This window comes from Solea senegalensis, linkage group LG7, assembly GCF_019176455.1.
Source record: "Solea senegalensis isolate Sse05_10M linkage group LG7, IFAPA_SoseM_1, whole genome shotgun sequence".
Lineage (NCBI taxonomy): Eukaryota > Metazoa > Chordata > Actinopteri > Pleuronectiformes > Soleidae > Solea > Solea senegalensis.
This window is the reverse complement of record NC_058027.1, coordinates 20,999,946-21,026,843: the sequence shown is the minus strand read 5'-3', so window position 1 is coordinate 21,026,843 and position 26,898 is coordinate 20,999,946. Positions and strand designations below refer to the sequence as shown.

Sequence of the window (26,898 nt, the reverse complement as noted above, 5' to 3'; positions counted from 1 at the left end):
ATTTAACATGTTTGCTTAATCTCTGCTGACAGATTATGGCCGTTTTAATCGTCTTAATTTAATACATTTCTTATGTACAATTAGCTTATGGTGAGAAGGTCTGAACGATTTGTGTGTAATTTCACAGAAATCACATATTGTTATATTGTGATTGCATTTCGATTTGTGATTCGACTTTTTTGAGTTAAACCTTCAGTTCTTCAGTAACATGTACTAATTCTCATCTTCCACAATAGTATTTATCGTGGAAGATGAGAATTATTACATGTTTCCCTGCTCCAGCACACCTGATTCAAATAACTGGGTCGTTACCAGGCTTTCCCAGAGCGTGTTAACGAGCTGACTATTTGAATCAGGTGTGTTGGAGCGGGGAAACATGGGAAACATGCAGGGCAGTGGGTTACACTGCTCTAATGTAAGGATGGGAACTTAAACATATGCCGTAAGTTGTCTCTAACATTTTTAAATTGCTCTTTTTGAAACGTGGAGTAATAGTAAGAATACATTTCAGCCTTTACAATACGCTAATTGGGTTTGAATATGAAAACGGTTTATTGTTCAACCCTAATTGTGAGTGCTTTTTATTATGAAGCGCAATAATATCATATTTCATCCAATCTGCGAGTGTTTGGCAATAGCTCAATAAAGATAATTATCACAGTGACATACCAAAACCTAAATATATATTGATATAATGTTTATGCATTGTGCAAACACACTTTTATAACATACTACACTATGGCAAGCTATAACTTTTCATCTCTGCTCTGTGCTTAATTTCCTTTTATTTCCCACTTTACCGTCTTCATTCTCTCTCTTTAACGCCGTCTTTAATGGGAAATAAAACCCTTCTTTCTTTTCGAGTCTCTTTGCCACTTTTGGTCGTCCTCCACTCTGGTGCAGTAAATATTTAGATTGTTTTACAGACTGACTTTACAATGGACAGAAAAACGTACCATTTATCATCTACATTTGTTGCTTGTGTTTGGAAAAACAGCGAGACGAACGAGAAAGGCCAATGTTGGGTAATGAAGATGAATGAGAAGAGAAAGACAGGTGGAGATAAGAAGAAGAGTGTTGGTCAGTGAGTAATAAGACAAGTGTGTTAGTGTTGTTTTCTCTCACCTTTCCTGTTCCTGGGAAAATATGAAATCACATGATTCAAAGTCTCAATCTGAGCACCAGGTGTTCTGTGAAAACCAGTGGTGGTTGCCGGTCTGTGAAACATATATACATTTATTTTACTATATTGTATATTTATTTTATTGTATTTTAAGTATTAATGCAGTCTAAGTAAGAGCATTCTGGGTACTCTACTCTTTAATAACCAGACTGAATTGTTGAATTAAATGGGACTTACCATGCTATCCATGTATTTCCCGTGTGCAGCGGTTGAAATGAGGCACTAATGCGACAGCTCTCATACATTTCACCTGGGTTAATGAGCAGCATGAAGCATAATTATCCATTAACATACCGCTGGTTCAGAGGCAGACAGAAAAACCTTTTGTATGGAAGCCGCAACACATTAAAAAGGTGAAAATGAGAATTACATATTCATGCCTCTGTGCCTGGTGACTGGAGGTTGTCCACTGATTAGATTTTGATGGTTGAATGCCAAAGTCATGGTTACTGTGACCTTGCAAAGCGCAATTCTGGCCCTGAGAACTGAAAGCAACATCTCTGGAACATGTTGAGGGGATTTCTTCAGATGTTCAGTTTATCATGATATGACAGTGTTTACTTACAGGTGATTAGGAAATGATGTTGTCAGTCTCAGTGAAGCTGTACTCACAGCTCTATCTCCTCGTCTCTGCTTCTAGTCTTTGTAGGACAGCGGATCTGTGTGTTTTCAAGGCAACGCTTGGAAAAGAGAGCAGACAGGAGAAGATGGATGTATCAGTTGCATCAGGTTTAATAATCAATAGTCGGTTTAGTGTGATAAGTGAATAGGGAAGAAATAAGTAATAAGGAAATGGCAATTGATGCAACATTAAGGATGAAGAGGAACAACAGTCAATAAGAGCTACACACATCTTTTTCTCAGCTTGGGGACACACTACACAACTTTCGCAGTCTTTACCGATTTTTTTATGATTTGTCAAACCAACTGAAACCAACTAAATGTCTTCTGATGCTATTTCCTGTGTCCCACCTGCTCTTCTTCATTGGCAGCACGTGTTTGCGGTTGGGTCAGTAATCAGTAATCACACTACCCAATTGTGTCCAGAGTCGGCTCAAAATATTCAAACATGTGTCTTTGACTGAAACTGAGGTGGACTGGGTCTGTTACCGTCACACATTTGCCCATTTCTGTGCCGACTGGCCATGCCGACTGTCCCCAACTGGTGCAGACTCTGCCCGACTGTGAATTGTGGGTAAAATTGGGCAAAAAAAATCATATAATTGGAACAATACCCGGAGGAAGGTGCAACTTACAGGCCACTCCATCTCCAACTACATTGGTACTTAATTATAACTTAATTACACAGCATGCAAGGTCCAAAGAAATGACTTACCAATTCTTTAAATGTTAAATAAGTTAAATTCCTAACAGCCATTAAGTAACTAAGTCATCATGTAGTGTATGATGTTGTCACTCAACTGGCTTTCTTGTTGTTGTTCTTCTAACAAAACCTGAATGGCCCAAGAGAATCTTTTCAAATTTGTTACAAATGTTGCCAGATTTGGGCGGCCGTAGGTGAAAAGTCACAAAACAAAAAAAAAAAGTTTTTAGATTCAAGCACATATAAGTCTGGGAACAATATGTTTAGACTGAAACTGTATTTTACAGTAAAGACATTCAACACTGAGCAGGAGTGTAGCTGTAATATTAAGGTGTTTTTTATGGATGTCATGAATAAATATTGTAGAAGCAGCTGAATCCTCAGATTACCACATATTCCTTCTTCACCTACACAGTAGTTTGCGGTACACATAAGACCCATTTGTGGGGAAATATTTCCCCTCTCTGTATCAGTACTTTTCCTCTACAAGCTCATGAGGACAAATGACTTACCAATACAAATGCACAGGTACTCTATGTAGCCCCCTGAACCTTTTGGTCCATGTGCTCACAACTCCTTTAATAATGCATAGGTAGCAAGCCAAGTCTGAGCATTTGAAATGGGTGTAGATACACAGAGGCATAGATAAACTATAGAGGCATCTCATTTACAATAGGTAATTTATCAAGGCAGTGGGCCGCGCGCTCGGACCCCAGGAGCCCTCAGCAGTAAATACACGCGCAGAGAAAGTGATTTACACACATCCACACAGGTGCAGAGGAGTGCAGACACATGCCTGCACAAGGACACACACACACACACACACACACACACGTACAATAGACATTCATGCTCGCAGATTAGCTCTGCAGTATTGCAGCGTGTGGGTGTGATTTAGGTGCTCTGCTGTCTAGCACCTGGCAGCACATAAAGAACTATAATCAATAATCCATATCTAACACACACGATACCTGTGAACGTCAGTGCACACACACACACACACATCTGTGCAACTGCACTTTCACATTTATGAGTTGAATTGACGTATAAATTCATCCGTGTGTTTGAGTGCAATAGTCTGGATGTGATATGAGACACCTCCAAATGCTGACACACGCAGAGATTCCGTGGTCACTCGCTCAGATCAGCAGATACACAGACAGAGTGGCCTCGTGGTGAAGGCACATACCATGTAATTGCAGTACTCAGCTCCATCCTGGGGTTCCATGTTGCATGTCATAGCCATTTTTCTTTCGCCATATTTTTTGTCCGTAGTGCCTCCGCACTGTCGGCACTGTGATAAAAAAAAAAATAGAGGCAAAAACTGTTAAAAAAAAAGAACACATCCACACTTAAAGTTCTTGTACTAACATTTTCCCTTTATTTAAGCGATCCATCTTTTCTTTTTTCATTACAGTTAGAAGGAAAATGTGTGTGTGTGTGTGTGTTGTATAAAACAAAGGACCAAAAAAACGTAGGAAAGGAACTCCTCTGCACCAAAGTCCATAGAGAATACCAGCAATTTTACATCATGGCACACAAGATCAGCTGTCAGATCTTTCAAGTGTTTTATTTATTGATTTTAGTATTTAAAAACCTTGTATTTGGATTTGGAGTTTGCATGTTCTCCCCATGTGCATGGGTTCTCTCTGGGTTCTCTGTTTTTCTCCCACTGTCCAAAAACATGCAATATGCCAGATTAGGTAAATTGGACACTCTAAATTGACCATGAGTGTGAGAGTGGATGGTGGTTTGTCTCTATGTGTGGTCCTGTGATGGACTGCTGAACTATCACCCTATGTCAGCCTTCAGCTCATGTAAAAAGGATGAAAAAGTTTAGTATCCTTACTTGTAAAACATTGAATATAATTGTTTTATATGATAATTGGAAAATTACAAATCAAGTGTTCAAAAAACTTTAGTATCCAGTCGGGAAAGGCTGTTCTCTTTTAAAGATTGCAGAAGTTATTTCTGTTATTCTCTTTTTTATGATTTTTTTTTGGTGGGGTCAGTGGTAATGAAACGTCTCACTGTCTCTCTCATCAGATCTCTCAGATGATCTCTGAGGCCTTCAGGGAAGGACAGACTGAAGCTGCACTGAACCGCTACAACACACACTCTCCTTCGCACACAAATTCATCATCGCACACCAGCTCTCCCTGTCACACTCCAGCTGTGACCACCACAGCACAGACCGCCACATCAGCCGCTGCCTCTTTCTTTGCCAGGTAAGATTCTTTAACTAACAAAGAAGCCCTGACAGATCTGTGTTATTTTTATAATGAACAGGAGAGAGTGATAATTGTAATACTCGTCTTCTAACTTTAGGTTTAACATTGAATTTTACACCTGGTGATGTTTTCAGCTTGTTTGACAATCTGACCCATTTTTAAATTTGGCGGTGAAAGGTCAAAAGTCAAGACCCCTGCAGACGTATAAAACATGTGTGATCTTGAGAAGGCAACATCTCAGGAACAATTTCTGATTGAAGGTCAAGCATCACATGTTTTAGGCCTCATTAAAATCCTTTTAAGTCAACACACATCTGCTGGGCAGTATTTGTAGTTTAATATTAATATTAATGGCCCTGGTAGTCATAATAATTGTCCTCCACATTTTGACTTCCTCACTTAGTTAAACCCGATCATGTGCAATGTTTCATTTTTTGGATCATATATCCTGATTAGTGTGCCTGTTGCTTTTTCAATTGCAGCTCTATGACATCAGGCATTATTTAATTACCTAATTAAGCAAACAAGGAAAACAAAGAGTGAGCAACAAACATGAGGAAAGATATCACCTCAGTCACCAGTCATCAATGACCTGTGATGACCACACGTGGCTAATATGGTTCAATTACTGATGAATAACCACAGCTGGCTCAAAATGAAGGTTTCAATTATTGATGAGTAACAACAGAGTGTGAAATATATCCTGCACAGACTTTGACTCTTGTGAGATGCTTTAAAACACAGTTTAAATGATAGTGGTTTTCCTCTCCTCTGTGTTTGACTGCCCCAGCGACCAGACCGACTCATAAATTGTTCGGAAACACTTACAAAAACATGTGCGCACACTTTGTCACCAGCTTTACCTCCTGAACTGTCAAGGCCAACACTCACACACTCACACTCACACATCTGGTTGACATTCCAAAAGAATTCATCTCACTTTCTGAGCATTCACCTTCTGAGTGAAAGAACATGCTTTGTTTAATGGTGCAGGTGTCATGGTGCGGACATGGTTGTGTCTCCGTGTGTGTGTGTGCGTGTTTGTAACCGTCGTCTCTCTTAGTTTTGTATCATCACAGTGGATTCTCAGTGGCGCGACGTGTAATTTCCAATTAAATCCAGAGTGACAAACGTGTCACAGGGTTTGTTTTGTTTTCCAAAAACGGATTTGCACACGCACTGTTTGCCTGCATTTTCCTTTCACCTATGTGTGTGTGTGCGTGTATATAGGCGGATTTCAGTTTAATTGGCAAAGTAAATAAACACCGCACACTCTGTCACCTTTTATTTTTTGACTCTGGCGCATGTGTGTGTGTGCGTTAATGGTCGACGGATGCAGCCATGCAATGCTAGGAAATCCTATGGTTGTCTTGGTCTTTTCTCCCAGACGTGGACTGCATACAGACACTCTTATTACACACACACACACAAATCCTCTTGCCCACTGTTTGCACAAATAACATCTCTCTCCTGAGCTCTTTCATCCTCATCTTCCTCATCTTCACATGTTACCCTTCATTCTCCTTTCCTACCTTTTAATTTCCCATATTACGTGTTTGTTCTCTACTTTCTCTCCCTCTCTCCATTCTTTCTTCGCCTTTGCCTCTTTTTTTTTATTCTTCCGTGTTTGTTCTCTTTCCACACTGACCTTCTCTTTACCTCTGCTAATGTGCAATGCGAGTAATATCTTTCATTAGTACCAATCTGTCTGTGAATATGTCACACTCACACGGCCATGCTCCATCTTCACAGTGCTGCAGTGGCCCTCTGGGGATGCTGGGGTAGAGGATATAGAGACGTGCAGCACTGGCCCAGGCATTTTTCTCACTGGGGGGAAGGGAGCTTCTATCGGTGCAGGAATTTTTGCTGCATGCTCAGAGGATTGGACCTTTAGGGATTTGGCTGGCTGTGGGTCTAAATGTGTGTGTGTGTGACTGTGTGTCACAGAGTAAATGAATAGGTCCCCAGTGAGCTGGTGAATTGGGAAGGCGTTGTTGTTTGGGATGGAGAATGACTGTGAGATGGGGGTTGCTGTCACTATCCCTTCCTTGGTTTCACCTCTTAATGCTTCTCTTTCAGTAGAATAGTCTATCACATGACAATTGGCACCCAATTAGCCACAATTAAGAGTGGTTGACTAATGATTTAAGTCAGGCATGTCCAAAGTCCAATCATGGCCCTTGGTGAGATTTTGTACATCTTTGGTTTTATAGTGTATTATTTATGGCCAGGGACGGACTTGGACAGAAAATCGGCCCCATTAGCTCACCTGGTAAGCAGATTCTTGAGTTTGAAACCCACCTGTGATAGACAGATACAGTATATGCACTCTACTCATATTATGTTATTTGACTCCTGCGTGGCTTAGATTTGGTCACATTTCCATTTAAAAATGAGAATTGCAACAATGAAAATTACATTTTTATAAAACGGTGCATTTGTATGTAAATGTTTCTGTTAAAAAAGGTCTGAAGAATCTTCACATTATTAAATCTGACCCTCTTAAAAAAAATTTGGACAGTGATTTAAGTGGTCGGTAAGGTCATCCTTTTACTTTTTGACACATGTATCAATTAGCGTAAAGCACTTTGTTTTAAAAAGAGAAGGGTAGGAAGAAGAATTCTAATTTATTTATCAAGTGGCCTTTATTATAATACTTCCTTTGAGGGCAGCAAGGAGAGAAAAGAAACAATCCATCTACTGATTCTCCTTTTGTGGGTTGTGGGAGCAGTTGGAGCTGATTCCATGTGAAACTAGAGAGAGGCAGGTTACACCTGGACAGGTCACCAATCTATCACAGGGCCGACATAGGGAGACAAAAACTACAAACTCTATACCAGTGTTTCTAAATCCTGGTCTCCAACACACCTGATTCAAATGATCACATAATCAGCAAGTCCTGCTGAAGCCTGATAACGAGCCATTTATTTGAATCAGGTGTGTTGGAGCAGGGAAACATGTAAAACATGCATCTAATACATCTAATGTAAGGATGGGAACTTAAACATGTGCCATAAGTTGTGACTAACATTTTTAAATTGCTCTTTTTGAAACATTGTATGAAACTATATTTTCCTGTAAATCATGGGGAAAAAAATGATTTTTATATTCTGTACAGACTAAAATGTTTTAATGTTACATTTTGGTAAATTGGTTCATACACGTTATATCAAATGCTGACTTACTTGAGACAAAATTGTCATTAGAACGAGGAGTTAGTGGTGGTGTGTAACCATAGACTGTGTCAAAATTGATATGGCCTTATGGTTTGAAAAGTGGAGAGAAAGAAATCCAACACACACAAGGGGGGACATGTAAGAGGCCAGATAAACAGGGATTTGAACTGAGACCCTTTTTGCTTAGAGACACCTGTGCAAAATCACCACCACTTCACTGCGACATTTTTTTAAACTGCATTTACCAATCAACACATTTCCAGCCACCAGCGATACTCTATCATGTGGTGACTGCAGCTCCATGTTGAACACAATGGTGTATGAATATTTTAGTGCTCAGGCATGTGTTCATTTTTACAGTGCTATGTATCTGGTGGCGTTTTAATAGGATGTAGGAAGTGAGCACATGTACGTGTCAATAGATAGTGTCATTAAAGCCACTCCCCTTGTCCATGCCAGTCTTATTGACCCCCACGAAAGAACACACACACACACACACACACACACACATAATCTCTTCCCTGTTAAATAGGATGTAATTTTCTACAGAGGAAACAACACAGTCCATGGACACCAGCAATAAATCAGCTTTGTGTGTGTGTGTGTGGGTGTGCGTTAATGTATTCCTCATGTTGTGGGGACCTAAATCTGTTTACACAGTCACATTATGGGGACTTGTCTTCCTTATGGGGACAAACATCAAGTCCCCATAATGTAAAGACAAAACATAAGGTAAATACATGTTTTAAAGTTAGGCTGAGGTTAGGGTTAGGTTAATGTCAGGGTCAGTACTAATAAGTCAGTGCTAACCTGTGTGTGTGTCTTTCAAGAGTCTTCGTCAAGGGTTTGTTTAGTGTGAAAGGATGAGGAAAACAAAGCAGCAGCGTGTGACTAGCTGAACTATTTGTGACCCGCGCTGCTTTTTAACAAGAGGGAGACACATGAAGGGATGGGTGACAGGATCAATATGTGTGAGGAGGGCTGGATGGATGGATAGTAGACGGCAAGAAGGCAAAGGGAGAGCAACAAAGGATGAAAATAATGGGGAGAGCGGGATACAGGAGGAAGAATAAGGGCTTTAAAGAGTGAGAGGGATTTAAGAGAGGAGACATGAATGGTAGTAATGGAGGAGGGGGTAAATCAAAGAAACGGGTGGCAGAGGAAAAGCTGATGGATGGATGGAGAGATGGAGAAGATGGATGGATAACAAGTGCCACTCACTTCAGTGTTTGATTGGAAAAGATCCACTTGGCCAAATCCCTGGCCACTTGTCATTAAATGCTACCAATTAGCTTGTGTGTGTGTGTGTGTGTGTGTGCGTGTGTGTGTGTAGACCTACCAACTGTGCCACAAAATACGTGTAAATAATAATAACAATGAGTGAAAAACAACATAAGTTTTTGGATAAAATTATTGGCTTTTTAAGCCTGTAAGTATTATTACAGCAAGAGAAGTGTAAAACATTTTTTTCCTTATCTTGCTTTACTTTGTTTTCTATGTCTGCACCGAAAGACCAACATGTCAATTATATTTTTAGTTAATCGATAAGTTGTTTGGTCCAGAGATTGTTTTTATGAAGTTGCTTAATCTTTCCCAAACTTCAAAGTGATGATTGTCCACAAAGCAAAGATGTTACTGAAACACTGCACAAACAGCATCATTTAAAAACACATGACTCTTCCTGTACAAACAGCAGCAGCAGCCATGTTGTTTCCATTTAAATAAGCAGTAGATTTTAGCTCAGACAGATCAATCTCACTGAATTATTATTATTTATTTTTTTAAATCAGTTAATTTACGCACATAACAATTCGCAGTATTTAGATTGTACTACATGTGTATCCTCGTTCTACCGTGGTGGTTTTTACCATATTATGTAAACATTTTAATTTGATCTCATTTTTAAAATGTGTTGTTCTATTTGTGAGTTGTTGTTTTTTTTGATGGTAATGTTTTTTTAAGCTTTTAATTTCACAAGTAATTACAACCATTAATGCTTTTGTTGACATTTGCCGCAGTAAATGTGTGATCTGAGCTGGTTCACGGTGGGAAACCCCGTCAGTGTGTGTCATGTGTCAGAGCAGCTTTATGTTTCCTCACAAACACACAAACCTACATACACACAGATTCACACACAAATCTCCTGGGAGAACTAGTCAAATGGTGAAACGCTTCGTCGTTCTATGGGTCACTGAGTCCACGTCTCTCTTCCCCCCTTCCCCATCTCTTCTATTTATCTCTCTACCACTCTCCCCCCTCGCTCTCATTTCTGTAACCTGCTGCAGTTAATTGAAAGCCAATGGTGTGAGAATATGGCTCTTTGACAGAGAGTGTGTTGGGGTACAAGGTCTCCCCTCTCTCTCTCTCTCTCTCTCTCTCTCTCTCTCTCTCTCCCTGTCTGTCTGTCTCTCTCTCTCTCTCTCCCCCTCTCTCGATAATCTTAGAAATATATGTGAGGATAGATTGAAGCTGAACAGAGGAACAGAGGAGGAATTCCTGCCACTGGGTTTTTATTAATTCATCAACATGTTAAAGCTAGTGAGTGTGGAAAAGGTACTAATTAGATGGATGAATGGACGTAAGGAAGAATTAAAAGAAGGGAAGGAGGGAAGATAGAAGATCGGTAGATAGGTAGGAAGGAAGATTGGTAGATAGATAGGAAGAAGGGAAGGAAGGTTGGTAGATAGGAGGAACCAATGAACAAAGGAAGGTAGGAAAGCGGAAGGAAGGAAGGTTGGTAGATAGGTAGGTAGGAAGGAAGGTAGATCGGTAGGTAGGTAGGTAGGAACGAGGAAGGAAGGAAGGTCGATAGATAGGTAGGTAGGAAGGACGAAAGGAAGGAAGGTAAGAAGGTTGGTAGATAGGTAGGAAAAAAGGTGGATCGGTAGAGAGCTAGAAAGGTAGGAAGGAAGGAATGAATGAACGAAGGAAGGAAGGAAGTTAGGAAGGAGGAAGGAAGGAAGGTTGATAGATAGGTAGGAAGGAAGGAAGATCCGTAGAGAGGTAGGAAGGAAGGACGTTTGGTATAGGTAGGTAGTAAGTAAGTAAGGAAGGTCGGTAGATAGGTAGGATGGAGGGAGGGAGGGATGGATGGATGGATGGATAGATAGATAGATAGATAGATAGATAGATAGATAGATAGATAGATAGATAGATAGATATGAATTGAATAGCAGGCTCCATTGTAGATCGATGCATCTCACCCACTCCGTTCAGCCTTCATGCCTCATCAGCACGGGCAGAGTGTGTGCAGGCAGACAGGTCGATTAGTGGCACACAGGTACGCCAGCCAATCATTCACATGTGGTCTAAATGAAATGGTTGGGTGGTTTATTAAAGTAAAGAGTAGAGAGGGCAAAATCGAAATTGGAATTTGAAAAAAACACAATAAGTAAATTGCAAAGGCTGCAATTTATTCTTATAATTAGTTAATGTCTGTAAGTTCTCATCCTTGTAGTAGGATTTAAAAAAGAAATTGATAAAATGTTTCAGAAACAAATTCCAGACGCTCACTTTAATACAACTGCTCTATCAGTTGTGGTGTCTGAACTACAATTTTAGAGCCTTGTCGTTCAGGATTTGACCAGCAAATGGAAATTTAGAGACATCACCTGGAACCAGGCTCCTGTCGGATGATAGAAACTGTCAGTGACACTGGTGGTCACTTGTATGTGTCATGCTTTTATCATCTATTTACCTCTAAACGGGAACATCATTTACAAAAGTGACATCATGTTCTATTGAGGAAGAGGTGAATCTAGTGGTTGAGACCATTAAGTCCTCAGGAAAATGTCTGTGGGTCTTATAAATCAATTGGGAAGTGACTCATTGACTTCCATTCAAACTGAGTTCTTTGTGCACCTAGTTTTGCACCTAGTCACCTGGCCATTCAATATATTCTTATTTCCTGGTTGACACGTTGGTTATTATATGGTTTGCCACAGACTGTCATTGCAGAAAAATGTAGAGCTCTGTAATAACTCTTTACTATAGATCATTTCTGTAGGTTAAAATCTGCTGCGGAAAAAGAGACTTAGGAAAAGTGGAGGAAAAAGTGAGCCGGCAGAAATTATATGAATTACTGAAAGAGACAAAGACAAAGAACCTGTTGTGTTGAGGTCAGAAAACACATGAGATGGAGACACAGAAGTTAACAGTCTAAAAGGAGGAAAGAGTTCAGAGTGCAGAATATGTGGAGAGTATTTCAATCAAATTTGTTTCTATCTCCTTTTGAGCCAAATGCTGTGGGGAATCAAGCAGCAAGAAGGCAAATGAGCCACTCCCTATCCAGATGTTGGTATATATGCAAACAGCAGTGCGTGCACATGTGTGTGTGTGTGCATGTGCTGAAGGGCATATAATCATTTCTATTCTGAAATTAGCATATTTACCCTGGTTGTGCTGTGGTAAACTTTAAGGATGTAATTATGGACTTACTGTATGTGGTGATGCACATGTGCTTCCTCGTCCTAATGTTTATCCAATGAAACTGTTTAGTGTTCACAGTGTTTTTTATAAAGTGACAAAGTGTGACATGTAACATATTAATAAGAATGTTTCCTCCCCCTCTCTCCTCTTGCTTTTTCAGAGCTGCACAAAAGTTAAACTTAGCCTCAAAGAAGAAGAAGCAGAAGGCTGCTGCGGCCACGGCTCCAGTGAGCTCATCGTCGTCCTGTGACCCACCTCTGTTCCCCACCAACTTCAGCTCTGCCCTGGTGATGGCCCCACCCCCAGCTCCACCTTGCCTTCTCCGTGCTGTCAATAAGATAAAAGATACACCTGGCCTTGGAAAGGTAATGTAAAAAATGCTTGGTTTTTTTTACTTAAACATACAGTAAATTCACAGTCAGCCTTAAAGTAACACTAAGTAACTTTTGCTGTAGAGAACACACCATGATGAAAACAGATTTTTTAATACTTGATGATTTTGACTTCAGTTCAGCATTACTCATGAACTTGCAGAGCGTATTTCTGACAGTTTTAGTCTCAAAATCTATGTATAGTTGAAGAAAATAAATACCTTTCCACTGAAGGGACTGGCTTGTGCAGTTGCTTGGTAGAATAGCCAATAGGAGCGCCATCTGCATCTGAACTCACCTGTGAGTCCTGGTAACTGCATAAAAAGGCTGTAACAAGTGAAAAAAATACACATTAATTCATGGTCGGGTGCAGGTTTTAAAAACTCTGATTGTGATTGGTCGAAGTCTCTTATCAAGGACCAAATAAACCCAAAGCTTGAAAGAGAGTCCAGAAGAGATGAGGAAAGTCTAGTTCCCTCTCTCAGATCACTCGATTTACATGATGCTGCAAGGTCATTATGGAAGTATTGATTAACAGTGACACAAACATGTTGCATATCCCTGCATTCAGTTACACAATTCTCACCCGCACAAAGATGCAGGTGCAAAATTCAAAAAGCATGCTGTGATACACATGCACAGTATAATAAAAAACAAACAAAAAAAAAAATCCTTAATATTACACTGGAACTTTAAAAAACTTCTGTGGCAAACATTTCCCACACTGTTGCAAATGGAAATGGAAAAATGAATTTTCTACTTTGTTTTACTTATAAATTACACATAATTGTCATCTTTTTAATTTAATGTAATGTAATGTAAGCAGCTATTAAAGTGTATTTATCAAACATTTCAAGGTTTAAGTGGCTGAATATATTTTAAAGAAACTACAGTAACAAACAAACAATTCTATTTGGCTCAGTTCTACAAAGTACTTCACTAAGTCCCGAAATGGGCTAAAACAAGTACATGTTCTTTTAACATGACCTTGTGCAGTTTGTCTATTGGTATGTGTGTGTGTGTGTGTGTCGCCCCTGCTGTACCATAGTAGCCTAATGGTTTCCATGGTAACAGATTTCAGGCTGACAAAAGTCATCTGTCACCCTAGTGACTGGTTGATGAAACATGTGTGTATTGTGGATGTGGGGGGAGTCATGCTTCTCAAGTGTGTGCAATATTGATCGTCCATGTAATGAGTTTTTAGTGCCCCCTCCTCCACAGTGTGTGTGTGTGTGTGTGTGTGTGAGTGTGTAAAGTGAATTAGAATAGATAACAAAATCAAAACAGCAGTGTCCTGTACTAGAAAAGGACCCCCGCACATGTGGTGCTGTGTTTTCCTCTGCATGTGCACACAGCTGTTCATACAGTATGAAATGAAGAGAGTGCTTCACAGTTGGGTTTGCATACTGCGTCTCTTTGTGAGACGACAGAGCGTATCAGTCACTGCCCATTTTTCCAACGGCACTGGTGCCAGAAATACAGTCGCCATCATTCATTTTGTCCACTGACCTTTCAGAAAATGTTTAAAAAGAGAGTTTTAAGAGCCTGAAACCAGGTTGTTCTGCTACATATTGAATCATAAGCATTAGACAGACAGACGTGCAGTATATTAAAATATAAGCACTGAACTTGGAGAGGAAGCTGACAACAGACGACCTTGATCTGATTTCAACAATCTCAACATACATTGTGTTTCCCATTTTCCTGTTATCACTGAACATGGGATATTTCTACATGATAGAGTAAAACAAATTGTTAAAGTCACCAAAGCTGTTACTCATAATCAATTTCATTATCAACTAATCTGCCAATTATTTTCCAAATGTTCAGCAGTTTGTAAAAACCCACAAACACACTATAAAAATAGATTGTGATGAATGTAGTAGCTGATTATTCATTGCGTCATTGTTGCAGCCCTGAACAAAGTCCTGTCATTTTGAAGCAAACTTCCTGACTAAATTCAATTCTGCCCTCACATACAGGAAGACATATTCATTTTCCAGTTGTTGAAATCTTGAAGATATTTTTGTTTCTGTGTTTAATATTTAAATTGTGTTTTTGTGCCGTTGATTATTGTTCATTTTTTCTTAATCATTTGTTTTTCTTTGTTCCTCCTTTGAGACTCTGTTTCCGTTTCTGTCCATATGGAGGTGACAGATGTCCAGTCAGTTGTCAGGGAGACCAGTTCACACTCACATCCATGGCAGCCAAATATTTTTTGTAGTATATTACATGCAGAATAATACACTGCAAATATTAGGAACTACGGTGTATTCACTAAAAGTGGGTTCACGTCCTCGTCTTTGGTCTTGTTTTTTCTTGTCTGGCTTCCGTTAAAAGCCCCTGTGATCCTCTGTGATCTCGTCTGATCCGACCCGCCGCGTAAATGTCTGCGACTGCTGCCGTTTAATTACGACTGTCAGACACCGTCCTCTTCCACAGCCGCCATATACACTTCACTGTGATGCGTGTTACCGTGGAGCTTTGATCAACGCGTTATTTAACTACATGCCAACTCTGACTCCCTGTCGTCCTGCTGCCATTAATCACCTGTGACAAATCTGAAAAACATTTCACTTATTTCAACATTAAAGGGTTGTTCCTTCTCTTTTTTTTACACCTGATGACATCCAGTGGCCACAAGCCTTTTATTTTCTTTTTTTTTTCTTCTTAAATAAATCACTAGACTTTGGGGGTCAAGGGTCATTGTGATTTCTCAAAGCCATTTTTTTTTTACCTATTGGATGTATTATCTCAAGAATGCCTCAAGAGAATCCCTTTAAATGTTCATTTAGACACTGATTTAGTGAGAGAAGATTTGGGAGGCCAAAGGTCAAAATCACACAAAACATGTATTTGGCCTCGTGAACATTTTTTTCCCACTTGGTCAAAATAAGAATTAACTTAAAATCATTATGATGCTGCTGTGTTTGTTTAATTCGCATTCTAGTCGGATTCAATTTTTTTTAATTTTCTTTCCGATCTTGACAAAAGAGCGTAGTAGGTCTTTTATTTTCTTTGAAGGAAGTGACTTTAATGTTGATTGTCTCCAATCCACTGTCTGATGATCAAATAACACATTTATCTCTGGAAATCAGTAGATTTCTTTTATATGTCTTGGGTGAAGTGGCCCTTTAACGTCCTTTTAATTTGTATGAGTCTGGAAAATAATTAAGACTGAAACTGCATTGGTCAGTGGAGGCAAACAACCACTACAATGTGTTTCTAGTTTTGCTTGTACAGATTTATCTTGTTTTTGTTTTTTTGCTAAGCTAATTCTCCACCTACTGGCTGTCAATTCCCATCTTCCTAATTTCTAAATTCCCAGTATAACGTGTCTGATGTTTGATGCCAAGTCAGTCAGTGCTGATGTGTCAGAGGAGGAAAATGGCACCAAGGCAGAGAGATATTCTGGTATTTGGACTACAACAGCTCTGTGCTGTTAAATCAGTCGAAGCTCGCCAGGACCTAATCAAGCATACTCTCATGCACACACACACACACACACACACGCAGACATATGGGAGGAAAATGGCTGTGGTGACATTTCTCCAGTAAAAATGTCACCTGCAGTGGGGGTCGCTCCCCTGCTGGAATCGCATTTGCACACAGTCACACTCAGAAATTCATAGGATTATAGAAAAGCATGAAAGATGTCATGTAAGGAGTGAAGCCCCCGGTGCAAGTGTGTACGATATGGCCTGCACAATACATGGGTTTGTCTGCATGGATGATGGGGGGGGGGGCTGGGGGTTAGTGCTGTGTCTGATGTTAATACGGCAGCAGACAGATTGAAACGTCACATGTTAAGCCAGGGGAAATCACCTGCACAGGTCAGCAAAAGAGAGAGGCCATGATGATGATGATGATGATGATGATGATGATGATGATGACAGTTCAGCCGAGCTGTCTTTAGTGATGTCAAATTAAACAGTTTCCCTCACTGCATCTGTCTGAGTGTCATGTGCATCTGTTGGCGAGCGCTGCCTCGCTTTAATCAAACCAGTCAGCAGGGAGTCTTCCATCGGAACACGCTGCATATCTACGCATCTTTTATCACTTCAAGAACCAACTACTTAAGCTGAAATATCCACCATTTAAGATGCATTCGCTTTTTCAGTGTTTTTTAAAGATAATTTCATAACTAACATATTTTTACAAAAGCCAGTAATGCTAATGATTTATTTATTAGTGTATGTATTTGTTTTATTTCATTTAAACAGCTATAAGATACATTTTACACATGCACTGTACCAGATTACAGCTTCAAGCTAGTTCCAAGTGGCATTTTTCAACCTTATTTTGGGGCAAAGTCAGCTATATTTTTATCATATTGAATTCATATACAGTGCTTAACACATTTATGAGATCACTACCCAAAGCCACAGCTGCCCTCAATTAACAGCATTGGTGATTATTACAAAATCTTTTTTTCTTTGTTTCTGTAATGGTTAATATTCCAGTATGTAATCAGAGATGCTGTTAATGCATGAATTTGCCGTTAATTCACAGCAACTCAGGATTTGTTATCCCTGTATCCTTATAGCCTCTCTGAATGACCATGAAAGAGTGTGGGAGCTTTTCTTCTCCATGTCTTTCATCATTTACAGTCAGTATTTAGAAAACACACACACACACACACGCACACGCACACCAACAAACAAACTCATGCACACACAGATTGTGACTTGACCTTGGGGGGAAAATGATGTTATGACAGCTAATCAATTTTTAACAGCAGCTACGTTCCCTCTCCGGCCACAAGCTGTGCGTCTGTGTCTTGAGTAAGCAAGTGCATTTTTCACGGGCATCTGTGTGTCTGTGCATCATATATCTGAATGAGTGAACCACACTGCCTCGGTGTAGCTGTGTAGGGTTGCAGGTGGGCTCCAAATTAATCAAACAGATGATTCAAAACATATCTGTTATCTTATAATATCTCATAAACACACTGAGGCAATGAACTGATAATATCAACAAAACACTAAGTAAACCTCTGCTTTTGTTGCACTCTACTATTTTTCCCTCATACTGATGATGCTGTTATATATTATTGTATTTTATCATCTGTACGATGCAGCTGGATATGAATAACAGGGTTCAGACAAAGTCACAGTCACATTGACCTAAAATGGAGAGAAAGAAGCCTCTTTTGGTGCTTTTCCACAATACAGTTATAGCACGGCTTGACTCTACTCCTTTTTTTTTGCTTTTCCATACCTGGTACTTTTTTAGTCCCTGCTCTGGACAGGTTCAAAGCGAGCTGAGCCAATGCTTAATGTGATTTGGACAGACTGTCGGCCGCTGATTGTTAGAGAGTGTTGTCACTAGAAGATTCATGAGCATCACGTCCGGCACAGCAATCCAACCGAACAATGCCGCACTGCAGATCAGTTAAAAAGATGTAAGAAAAAAATCCCCAAAACATGCATTAATCTCCATCATTTAGCAAGCAAATATCTGAACTCTCAACCCTGAAAAGAGGAGCCTGGTGGATTTAGCGACAGCACTGCTGAAAGCTGGCGACCGTGAGCTTTTTAATGAACTGATTCTAATGATTCAGTACACTGAAAACAACTGCTTTGCTCATCACTCGTTTGTGTGTTTGGGCCGTGCATAAAACGACGTCACAGCAGTTTCGTGACCACTCTGGATTTCTATAGTAATTCAACCCAAACCATGTGGAGTCGAGCCATGCTACAACTATATAGTGGAAAAGTGCCAAAATCTGTAAGTGCTTATGCTACTAGAAATACTGATCTGTTGCTCTCTGTGTTGTTAACGCCATGCATTAAGGCTCTGGTCAAACCATGACAGTATATGCAAGTTATTTTAGATTCTAAAAGAACTAAGACACCACACACTGCACGTCTAATAGAGAAGAGCCAACGTGGAGCTGGAATGAATAAATAGTTACATAGTTATAGTTATTCCCTGATGGTATTTATTTTACCCGATGGTTTCACAGATGTGTGCTCCTGCAGTCTTCCTGAACCAATTAGACCTCAGTCTCAGTCTCATTGATTTTCCAGCCAATAGTAATGAAGCACTGCTGCGAGGGACTATCGAACAACCCTGTGTCTGCTCACCTTTGTTTGTTGCCATTTAGCCGGATTCCTTGACTTAAATTGGCTCAAAGACTTCATAGAACCTGAGCGTGCTGCATGAAGTGTACGGACAGGAACTAATGGCCAAGAAAGTTTCTCAGAAGGAAGAGTCAGATCTGTCATAGGATGTTCCAAGCAGACGTGTGGAGCTGAGTAAAGAGTTTGATTTATCAGAGCATTGTAACATCTCATAAGCTACGAGATAATGTTATATATACAAGGACGTATCAACTGTGTTAGAAGAAAAACAGAATTTATGCACAATAACTGCACTTCCCACAATCCTCAGGTATAACAGTGACATCTCTGATTGGTGGAGTTTGCTTACAAACTGTAAACACTATATACATTCACACATTCTACCAATGATGCAAGTAACTAATTAGCTTTGTCTTTGCACCAGTTCTATTCTCAGCTCTATTGTGATTTGCTTTCACCACATCACGTCAGACACTTGCACCCAAAGACCAGATATTTTCAGTCGAGCATGTGGATGCAAATTTAGTTGGTTTGACCCGATTTGCGTCATCTGGCATCTACTCGCTTGTAAGCTTGAATTTGCATGTAATCTCGTCACGGTAAAAACATTTGAGTTCACTTCTGTTGTGACTTTGAGACTTCTGTTGTGAATGCACCATTAGAGTAATTATGTACACAATGATGTCCCTTTGTTTGAGTCCATTGTTCAATATCTTCTGCTCTGAATTAAATGTTTTATGCTCACACTTCATCTTCGGACTGGTTCCAGAAACAAAACCCTTTTTCTGAAATGTCAATAACAAACATTAATGATGTGAAATCAACGTTCAGGAGTGAGTCAGTGAACAACATTTTACTCAACAACAACGTCACCATCGCTTCATCGCTTGTCCTTTCAACCAAATCTGACAAAAGAACCAGATCTATTTTTTGATTTAAATGTAGGTCAACAATGTGGGTTTCCATTGTATAACATCTTTTCTGTCTTTTGCTGACGTATCAGTTTGTTTGGTTGTCATCACCACAGTGTTTTGATAGCTTATTAAAAAAAAAAAGAGTGTATGAGTGCTGCTTATACACATACGCCTTCTGGAAAACAGACAAGAAGTATCATTACAGCATCATACCTAATCACACACACACACACACACACACACACAAACCCTCTTACCTGACATGAGGAACAAATAAGCTCTCGGGGGGAAGAAGCCTTTATGAGTTACGCCTTGTAAAACGAGCAATGTTGAAATTCTTCCCTGCAGGGCTCTTTTATTGGGGTCAGGAGAGGGCATAAATCATATGTGTGTGCATGTGTGCAGTGCTATTGCATTTCTTTTAACCCAAACTCTTGACCTGACACTGAGGCTTAGTATGTCCGATTTCTTGGGCCATAAAGGTTACAGCTTTACGGTGTTCAGGTGGACTCTCATGTCCTTTATCTCATGTCCTTATCAATAAACATACTTTTAGAGACTTTAACGCACTCACTCACTCCCTCCCTCACTGTATTGAATTGTCTCATGTAAATGGCCATTAAATAATGCAAACAAGGGAAAGCCTGTGGTGTGTGACGGAGACAAAGTGAGTGAGTGAGAGTAAGAAGCGACAGAAACAGCAGCACAGTTTAAATGATCAGAATCATATTTGGCCTTGTGCTCTTCAGTCGTCAGTATATTAATGATCAGGAGGCTTTTAAGCTTTCAAATTTTCCTTCATTTGTTCTATTTTGACATGACCTTGCTTTTGTCATCTTTGGCTTTGCCTCCAAACAAGAAAATCATTATCAGATAACTTGAAAAGTGACACAGGTTTCTTCCTTGCGACCAACTTTAACTGTTTTCCCAATTTTTATCACCCATCACATCCTCGGTCACAGCTAATGGAGCCGTAAATGAATAAATACATCGTATAAATCACCAGCAGTCTCGTCACGTTCAGTGAGTGCAGTGGGTTTGGTGTATTCTGGGATTACTGTGCAATTCTTAATCCCAGGGTGGTGTTTAAGTGGAAGTGCAGCATAGAATCACACTTCTGACAATGATTCATCCGTTCTAACAAGCACAAACAGATAAAAGATGGCTCCCTCTCTCCCTCTCTCTCTCTCCTTCTCTCATAGGAGCCACATAAAAAACGCACTCTTTTCATCTCACCTGCTCGTTTGTGCCCTGATGATATAAATTTCTACCCTGTAAAAAAAGATTTTACAGACTTTTCCTCATAGTACGATCCTCAGCAGGTACCGACAGCCACTACTGATACATGTCATTTAGCTGGATAGTTTATTTGGTGCAGTATATTATACTCTGTAGTGAATTGTAGTTTCCATGCACATTCAGCTGGACGACCAGTATAGAAGCGGGGAAGTGGGGAATCAATTTATTGAATTAAGTGCGACCCTCTCTGCTCCACTAGGGGACAAAATATAATAGGCAGTATCCAGTTTAGCATGTGGTTAGTCGTTAGCATGACCTGTGCTGCAGACTGTGCACCCTTGGTAAATTGCCATGGGAATAATACACAACTCTGCTCATAGGTGTGAACAGAGTGTGTTGTTGTTTTTCTTATGTGTTGAGTCAAAGTTATGATTCATTATATATTTATTCATTTTTTATATCAAATTTTTAGTAGTGATCTAAAGTATAAAAAATACATTTTTCACTTCTTTTTTTGTGTTCTTTTTGCTCAGGTGTATTTATATACTTGTTTTTTTTTTATTAGATTGTATAGGTTGTGCTGAAATAAATGTATGTAAGACACTCTTACATATTGCACATTCTTATAGCCTCTGTATATACTGTACGTTTAAACATAGTCATTTGGAAAAAAGCAGCCGTAATGTTCTCAGGGTTAATATAAAAATATGTCATTCTTTAAGGTCACAGAGCATAAATTCACTCTCCTTGCCTGCCCCAAATAATTTACTGGCCTGAATCTTGCCATGTCTTTGTTGCTTCTATTGTTTCCTGGAATGATCCGGGCATGGAACTGTGGTGTACAGATTGAGTGCCCAAGCCATCCAACAATTTACTGAAAACACTGATATGTAACAATTGCATCAAGCTAAAATTCTTTGACTGTCCCTGAGGAACTGATATTTAGATCACTGGAGCATGAGGCATATGGAATTCCTGGTTACGTCCAGACAACACACATAAACATCACACTGTGGTGTTGAATCAAATGGAATGACAAACGTCTCTTCACTAACCTCCCTAGACCTGAGCTTTGAGGATGACAGATAGCAAATCTTTAACATGCTGGGCTACTTTATGACTGTTCACATACACATCAGAAAGCATCCAACGTCCCACTGTAAATATCAACTACATTTGATGATCAGGCCGCCTAAACTTAAGACTGAACCATAAATCACTCACAGTAGCTGACAACCTGTGCCAATCATGTGCTGGACCAAAGCCTCTCTGCACATCATCAGAGGGGAGGAGGGAGGAAAACCTGGTCTAAATCTTCTGGGTGATGTTGTGGCATGTAACAGGAAGAGAGATTTAGTGGCAAACATGAAAAGAGAGAGACAAACGGGCTGAATCAGTGTCACAGGCATTGAGAGATCAAACCTGCGAGAGACGCAACAATAAATTCCCCCAGATGAGCTAAAGCTGAAGAAAGACAGGAATTACAAGGAAAAAAAAACAACCAAACTTCAAATTTCAACACAACATTAAGGTGTTGTTTATATGTTACAATGTTCTGGAATGTGCTCAGGTTTGATGATTCAGCGTTTCGCTTCCCGTGATATGAAAGGAAACAACAGCAGCTGTCAGGCGGTAAATTGCGGCTGCTAACACTTTGTGACAGGAGTGGGAAGAAAGGAATCGCAAGAGGAGAGAGGGCTGAGAAGGGTTTCCTGCGTTTCAGGCTTTTGATGTGCAGCAGTGAGCCAAAGGCAGGGAGGGTGGTAAAGGAGAGGAAAGAAAGGGATTTAGGATCAGGGGAGAAACAGATAACCAAAGAGTGATGAGTAAAGGTAGGAGGGAAAAAGCAGTTTGGGTGAATAAGGTGGCGAGAAAGGGAAAGCATGTACATGCTTGCATGAGATGTAAAAAACCTGCCTGTTGTGGCTCTTGGAGAGTTTTGCTGCATCTTAAGTGCAGATACTGTAAGTTGAAATGCCCTCCAGGAGCTTCTATTCATCCATCTATCTATCCATCCCATACCACTTATCCTTTAAGGGCCATGAGAGCCTGAATATGCCCCGGAAAGGTCACCACCCTGACAAAAGAATCAACATGCTCACTTCTGTCACTAATGTGAAATGGGTCCCAAAAAAGTCAATGCTCAGAGAAATAGTTGGCACTCTCATGAGGTGTTTAACACTTAAATAAATCGTCAATAACACCAGCTCTGGAAAATGTTTGGAAAATTGGATCCAGGCATTATCTGGCGTTTGTCGTTTACACATGTCAATAGCAGCGATGGATTGCTCGGTTTCACAAAAGCAGTAGAATGTCGTTGAACATCCTGGTTTAAACACACGCATTAGGGAAACACCTTCGCTCGATCACTGGTTCGCTGTGGGTTTGAGTTATCTGGAGCTTTTCCTGCTGTGAGCTCACTCAGTCATTATCCAGCAGTCAAGTGCCAGGTAATTACCCTTGACTTTTGAGGACACGTGTGTTCTCACATACAGGATAACACTCAAAAAATGTCACCCTGAGCCGCGCTCCAGTGTCCCGTGCTTGTCGACTGCTTAATGTCACCAGTTTCAAATCAAATCATCCGCCCTCTTACCCTCAGGTGAAGGTGATGGTGCGCGTGTGTCCGGTGTCTCACTCGGATGCAGCAGAGTCCAGCTCCTTCCTCAAAGTGGACCCCAGGAAGAAACAGATCACCATCATGGACCCTTCAGCCAATCAGACACCAGGCCCTGCGTCCCAGAAGAAAGCGGGAGCCAATCAGGTGCCTCCAAAGATGTTCACGTTTGACGCTGCATTCCCTCCTGATGCATCACAGGTGAGAGAAAACATTGTGACTTTAAGGACGTGGATGTGGTTTTGAAAAAGCTGTGCAATAACAGCATTATCTTAATGTCATGTCTACATTCTTTAGGCCTGGTTCACACTACAATTTTCAGCCCGATTTTCCAGTTTTGCTACTTGTACACAAAACTTCCCAATCAGAACTTGATCAGTTTTCATTTTCGCAGATGTGTTTTAAAACCCAAAAGCTTTCTACGAATTCCTAGTTTTAGAGTTAAATGTGAAGCTCAATATGTCAACAGCTCAATCAAAAAATTAAAATCATATCTCGTTATATTACCAAACATAGTAAAATCAATATTAAAAGATGAAAACAGCACAAGTTCTCACATGGGCCATGTGTAGCTGTTTATTAACCATCTTGCTACACCCCTCTTCTCTTCTCTCGCTCTCTGCCTGTTGCTAGGCGGAAGTGTGTGCGGGAACAGTTGCCGAGGTGATTCAGTCGGTGGTGAATGGAGCAGATGGCTGTGTCTTCTGCTTTGGACACTCCAAGCTGGGTAACACTCACACACACACTCACACACACACATGCTACAAAATCCGAGCATGTGCAGCATGTGAATCATCTGTAGTGTGTATGTCTGAGCACCAGCGTGTCCGCTTTTCACTTGGCCGTCTCGCCACTGGCCCTCATCTATCGGGGAGAGAAAGAGGAGGATTAGTGTCCGCTGGAGCCGAAAGCATTCTCACTGTTTCTGGGTCTTTAATCCTTCTGAGGTTTTGAAGACGCTGTTTTAACAAAGGGTCAGGACCTCTCAGTGCACAGAGCAACACGTCTGAACTCAGACACATGGAGGCTCAAAGACCCAGCACACACACACACACATCAACATGCTCTTCCACCGTGGGTCTACCCCTGTTGTGTTTGTCCCTGTACATTCAGACATCACCTCTCAGGTGATGATCTTTAGACTTCCAGTTGAAGTATCGTGCTCCTCATCGCAGGTGAAAATACTGGATTTCAGCAGAATAGATCAATAATTAAGTGTTATGTAAACCTGTGTTATACTGCAGGGAATGGTCCCCTTTGCCAAATCTGTAGTAAAAGTAAATATTTTTGAAATGCACATTAGTTTTGGTCTCTCTCATGAGGCTGTAAACAGTTAAAGTCTGTATTTGTATGCCACCGTGATAGCTGTGTTTTTGGCTTGTAGGTTTCTCCCTCCATCCCGTCCTCCTGAACACTCATTATCTACCGCTTTATCCTCCACAACACTGGCTCGAGCCAATCCCAGCTGTCATAGGGTGAAAGGCAGGGTACATCCTGCACATCCAGGTCGCCAGTCCATCACAAGGCCAACATACAGAGATGATAAAGAGAGACATTCACACCTACAGTCAATGTAGAGTGTCAAATTGTCATGTTTTTGGACCGTGGGAAGAAGCCAGAGTACCTGGAGACAACACACTCACAGGTGTGCACACATGGAGAACATGCAGACTCCACACAGAAAGGCCATTGGTCAAACTGGTGACCTTCTTGTGGTGGGGCAACAATACCAGCCACTGCTCCAATGAGTGTCTTCTTCTGAACATGATGTCTCATAAATGTTTCAGCACTAATGTTGACTCAAACTCACTCACTCATCTTCTACCACTTTATCCTCCACATGAGGGTCGAGGGGGACACTGGTGCCAATCCCATGAATTTATTAGATTGCTCTGGTCTCGCAAAAACTTTGTGCCATATGTTCATAAGAAAGCCTTGAGAGAATCCTTTCAAATTTCACACACATATTCAAATAGACCCAGAGATTAACCTTTTAAATTTGGGAAGCCAAAGTTCCAAAAAAGTGGTGCAATTTGATATAATAATAATAACAACAATAATAATAATAATAATAATAATTCTTATTATTATTATCATTACTAAAATGGTGGCAACGGGGTTTTATGAAGCAAGAAACATGAGTAGTCAGACAAAGTATTGTAGTCAGCTTTCATCTACTTGTTTATTAACTGTGATATGTATACAGAAATGCTGTGGCACAACATTTATTCCCCAAAGGGGGCAATAAAGTGTCATATAGAAACAATCAACCATTCAAACACATGTTCACACATATGGTCAGTTTAGTGTCTCCAATGAACCCTAACCCCAATCTGCATTATTTAGCCTGTAGAAGGCTGGATTACCTACAGAAAACCCACGCATTTGAACCTTCTTGCTGTAAAGCACCAGTCCTCACCACCTCAGCATCATTCTGTGCCACCTGACACTGGATGTAAACACCATGTTCGCATGTTTTCACTCAGCTGTCAAATATTGACACGTTGAAAAAGTCCAAGTGTCTCATGATTCCTTCAGACTGCAGCCACCAGCCTTGTACTCCTAACAGATTATCACTGTTTGAATGCGTCTGATGATGTAAGTCTGTGGTTGACACTGCCATCGCTATTACATAAGTGAAAAATCCATCAAAGCAATTTGTCTTTTCAATCAGTGTTTCTGTTATAATAATAGTAACGCTGCAGATTGTGCTGGTCTTCCTGGTTTCAGTTTTGTGTTATAGCAACTGATGAGATAATTCTTTGGGATTTGGCCGCAGTATTATGACATTACCTTTGATGTTAATATTATATTATTGTAAAGTAATGCAAAGGCAGCCATGACTGTACAGTACGGTATATGAGAGTCAGACTCCTGTACTCATACATCCACATTTTTCACATTAAGGATTAACAAGATAATATTTTCATTGAAAAGGAAAATTAAATAAAAGTCTAAATAAAATAGAGAGAGGAACTTCTGGGGCTGTAATTGAGTCGTCTGGCTTTCCACTGTGTCTTGTGTTTTTGTGTTATTGGCCTTGAAAGGATCATCTTTTTCTGATGACGTGTGTGTTTCTTTGAACTCACAATATTGTGCGGCCTTGTTCTCTCCCTGTCATCACTTCTTTCTGACAGCATTGGCAGTTCTGCTTGATGAGGCCAATTACTGGGAATATACATCAGCTCCACAGACATGGACACACACACATTCCCACGCACGTGCCGCTTTGTTGTCTGTAGCACTGTTAGTCAGTCTTGAAGTCGAGAAGGAAACACTGTAGTGCTCACAAAGATGCTTGATGTAAGACTCTCTTTCACATACACCGG

At 40.3% G+C, this 26,898-nt stretch overlaps 1 protein-coding gene and 1 long non-coding RNA gene across 2 annotated transcripts in view; one reads left to right on the top strand and one right to left on the bottom strand.

Annotated features, from left to right (window-relative positions):
* The window catches only part of kif26ba (kinesin family member 26Ba), an 84,436-nt gene that overhangs the window by 31,557 nt on the left and 25,981 nt on the right, over positions 1–26,898 (top strand). The window contains exons 4-7 of the mRNA XM_044030655.1: positions 4,554–4,735; positions 12,503–12,707; positions 23,555–23,770; positions 24,203–24,296. Coding sequence (XP_043886590.1) covers positions 4,554–4,735; positions 12,503–12,707; positions 23,555–23,770; positions 24,203–24,296 — 697 coding nt within the window. The remainder of the gene's footprint in view (positions 1–4,553; positions 4,736–12,502; positions 12,708–23,554; positions 23,771–24,202; positions 24,297–26,898) is intronic.
* On the bottom strand, positions 1,778–23,587 carry LOC122772515. Its single transcript, XR_006360784.1, has 3 exons — positions 23,549–23,587; positions 3,697–3,801; positions 1,778–1,863 (listed from the first exon to the last, which is right to left on the bottom strand). It is a non-coding gene; the product is annotated as an uncharacterized LOC122772515 (long non-coding RNA).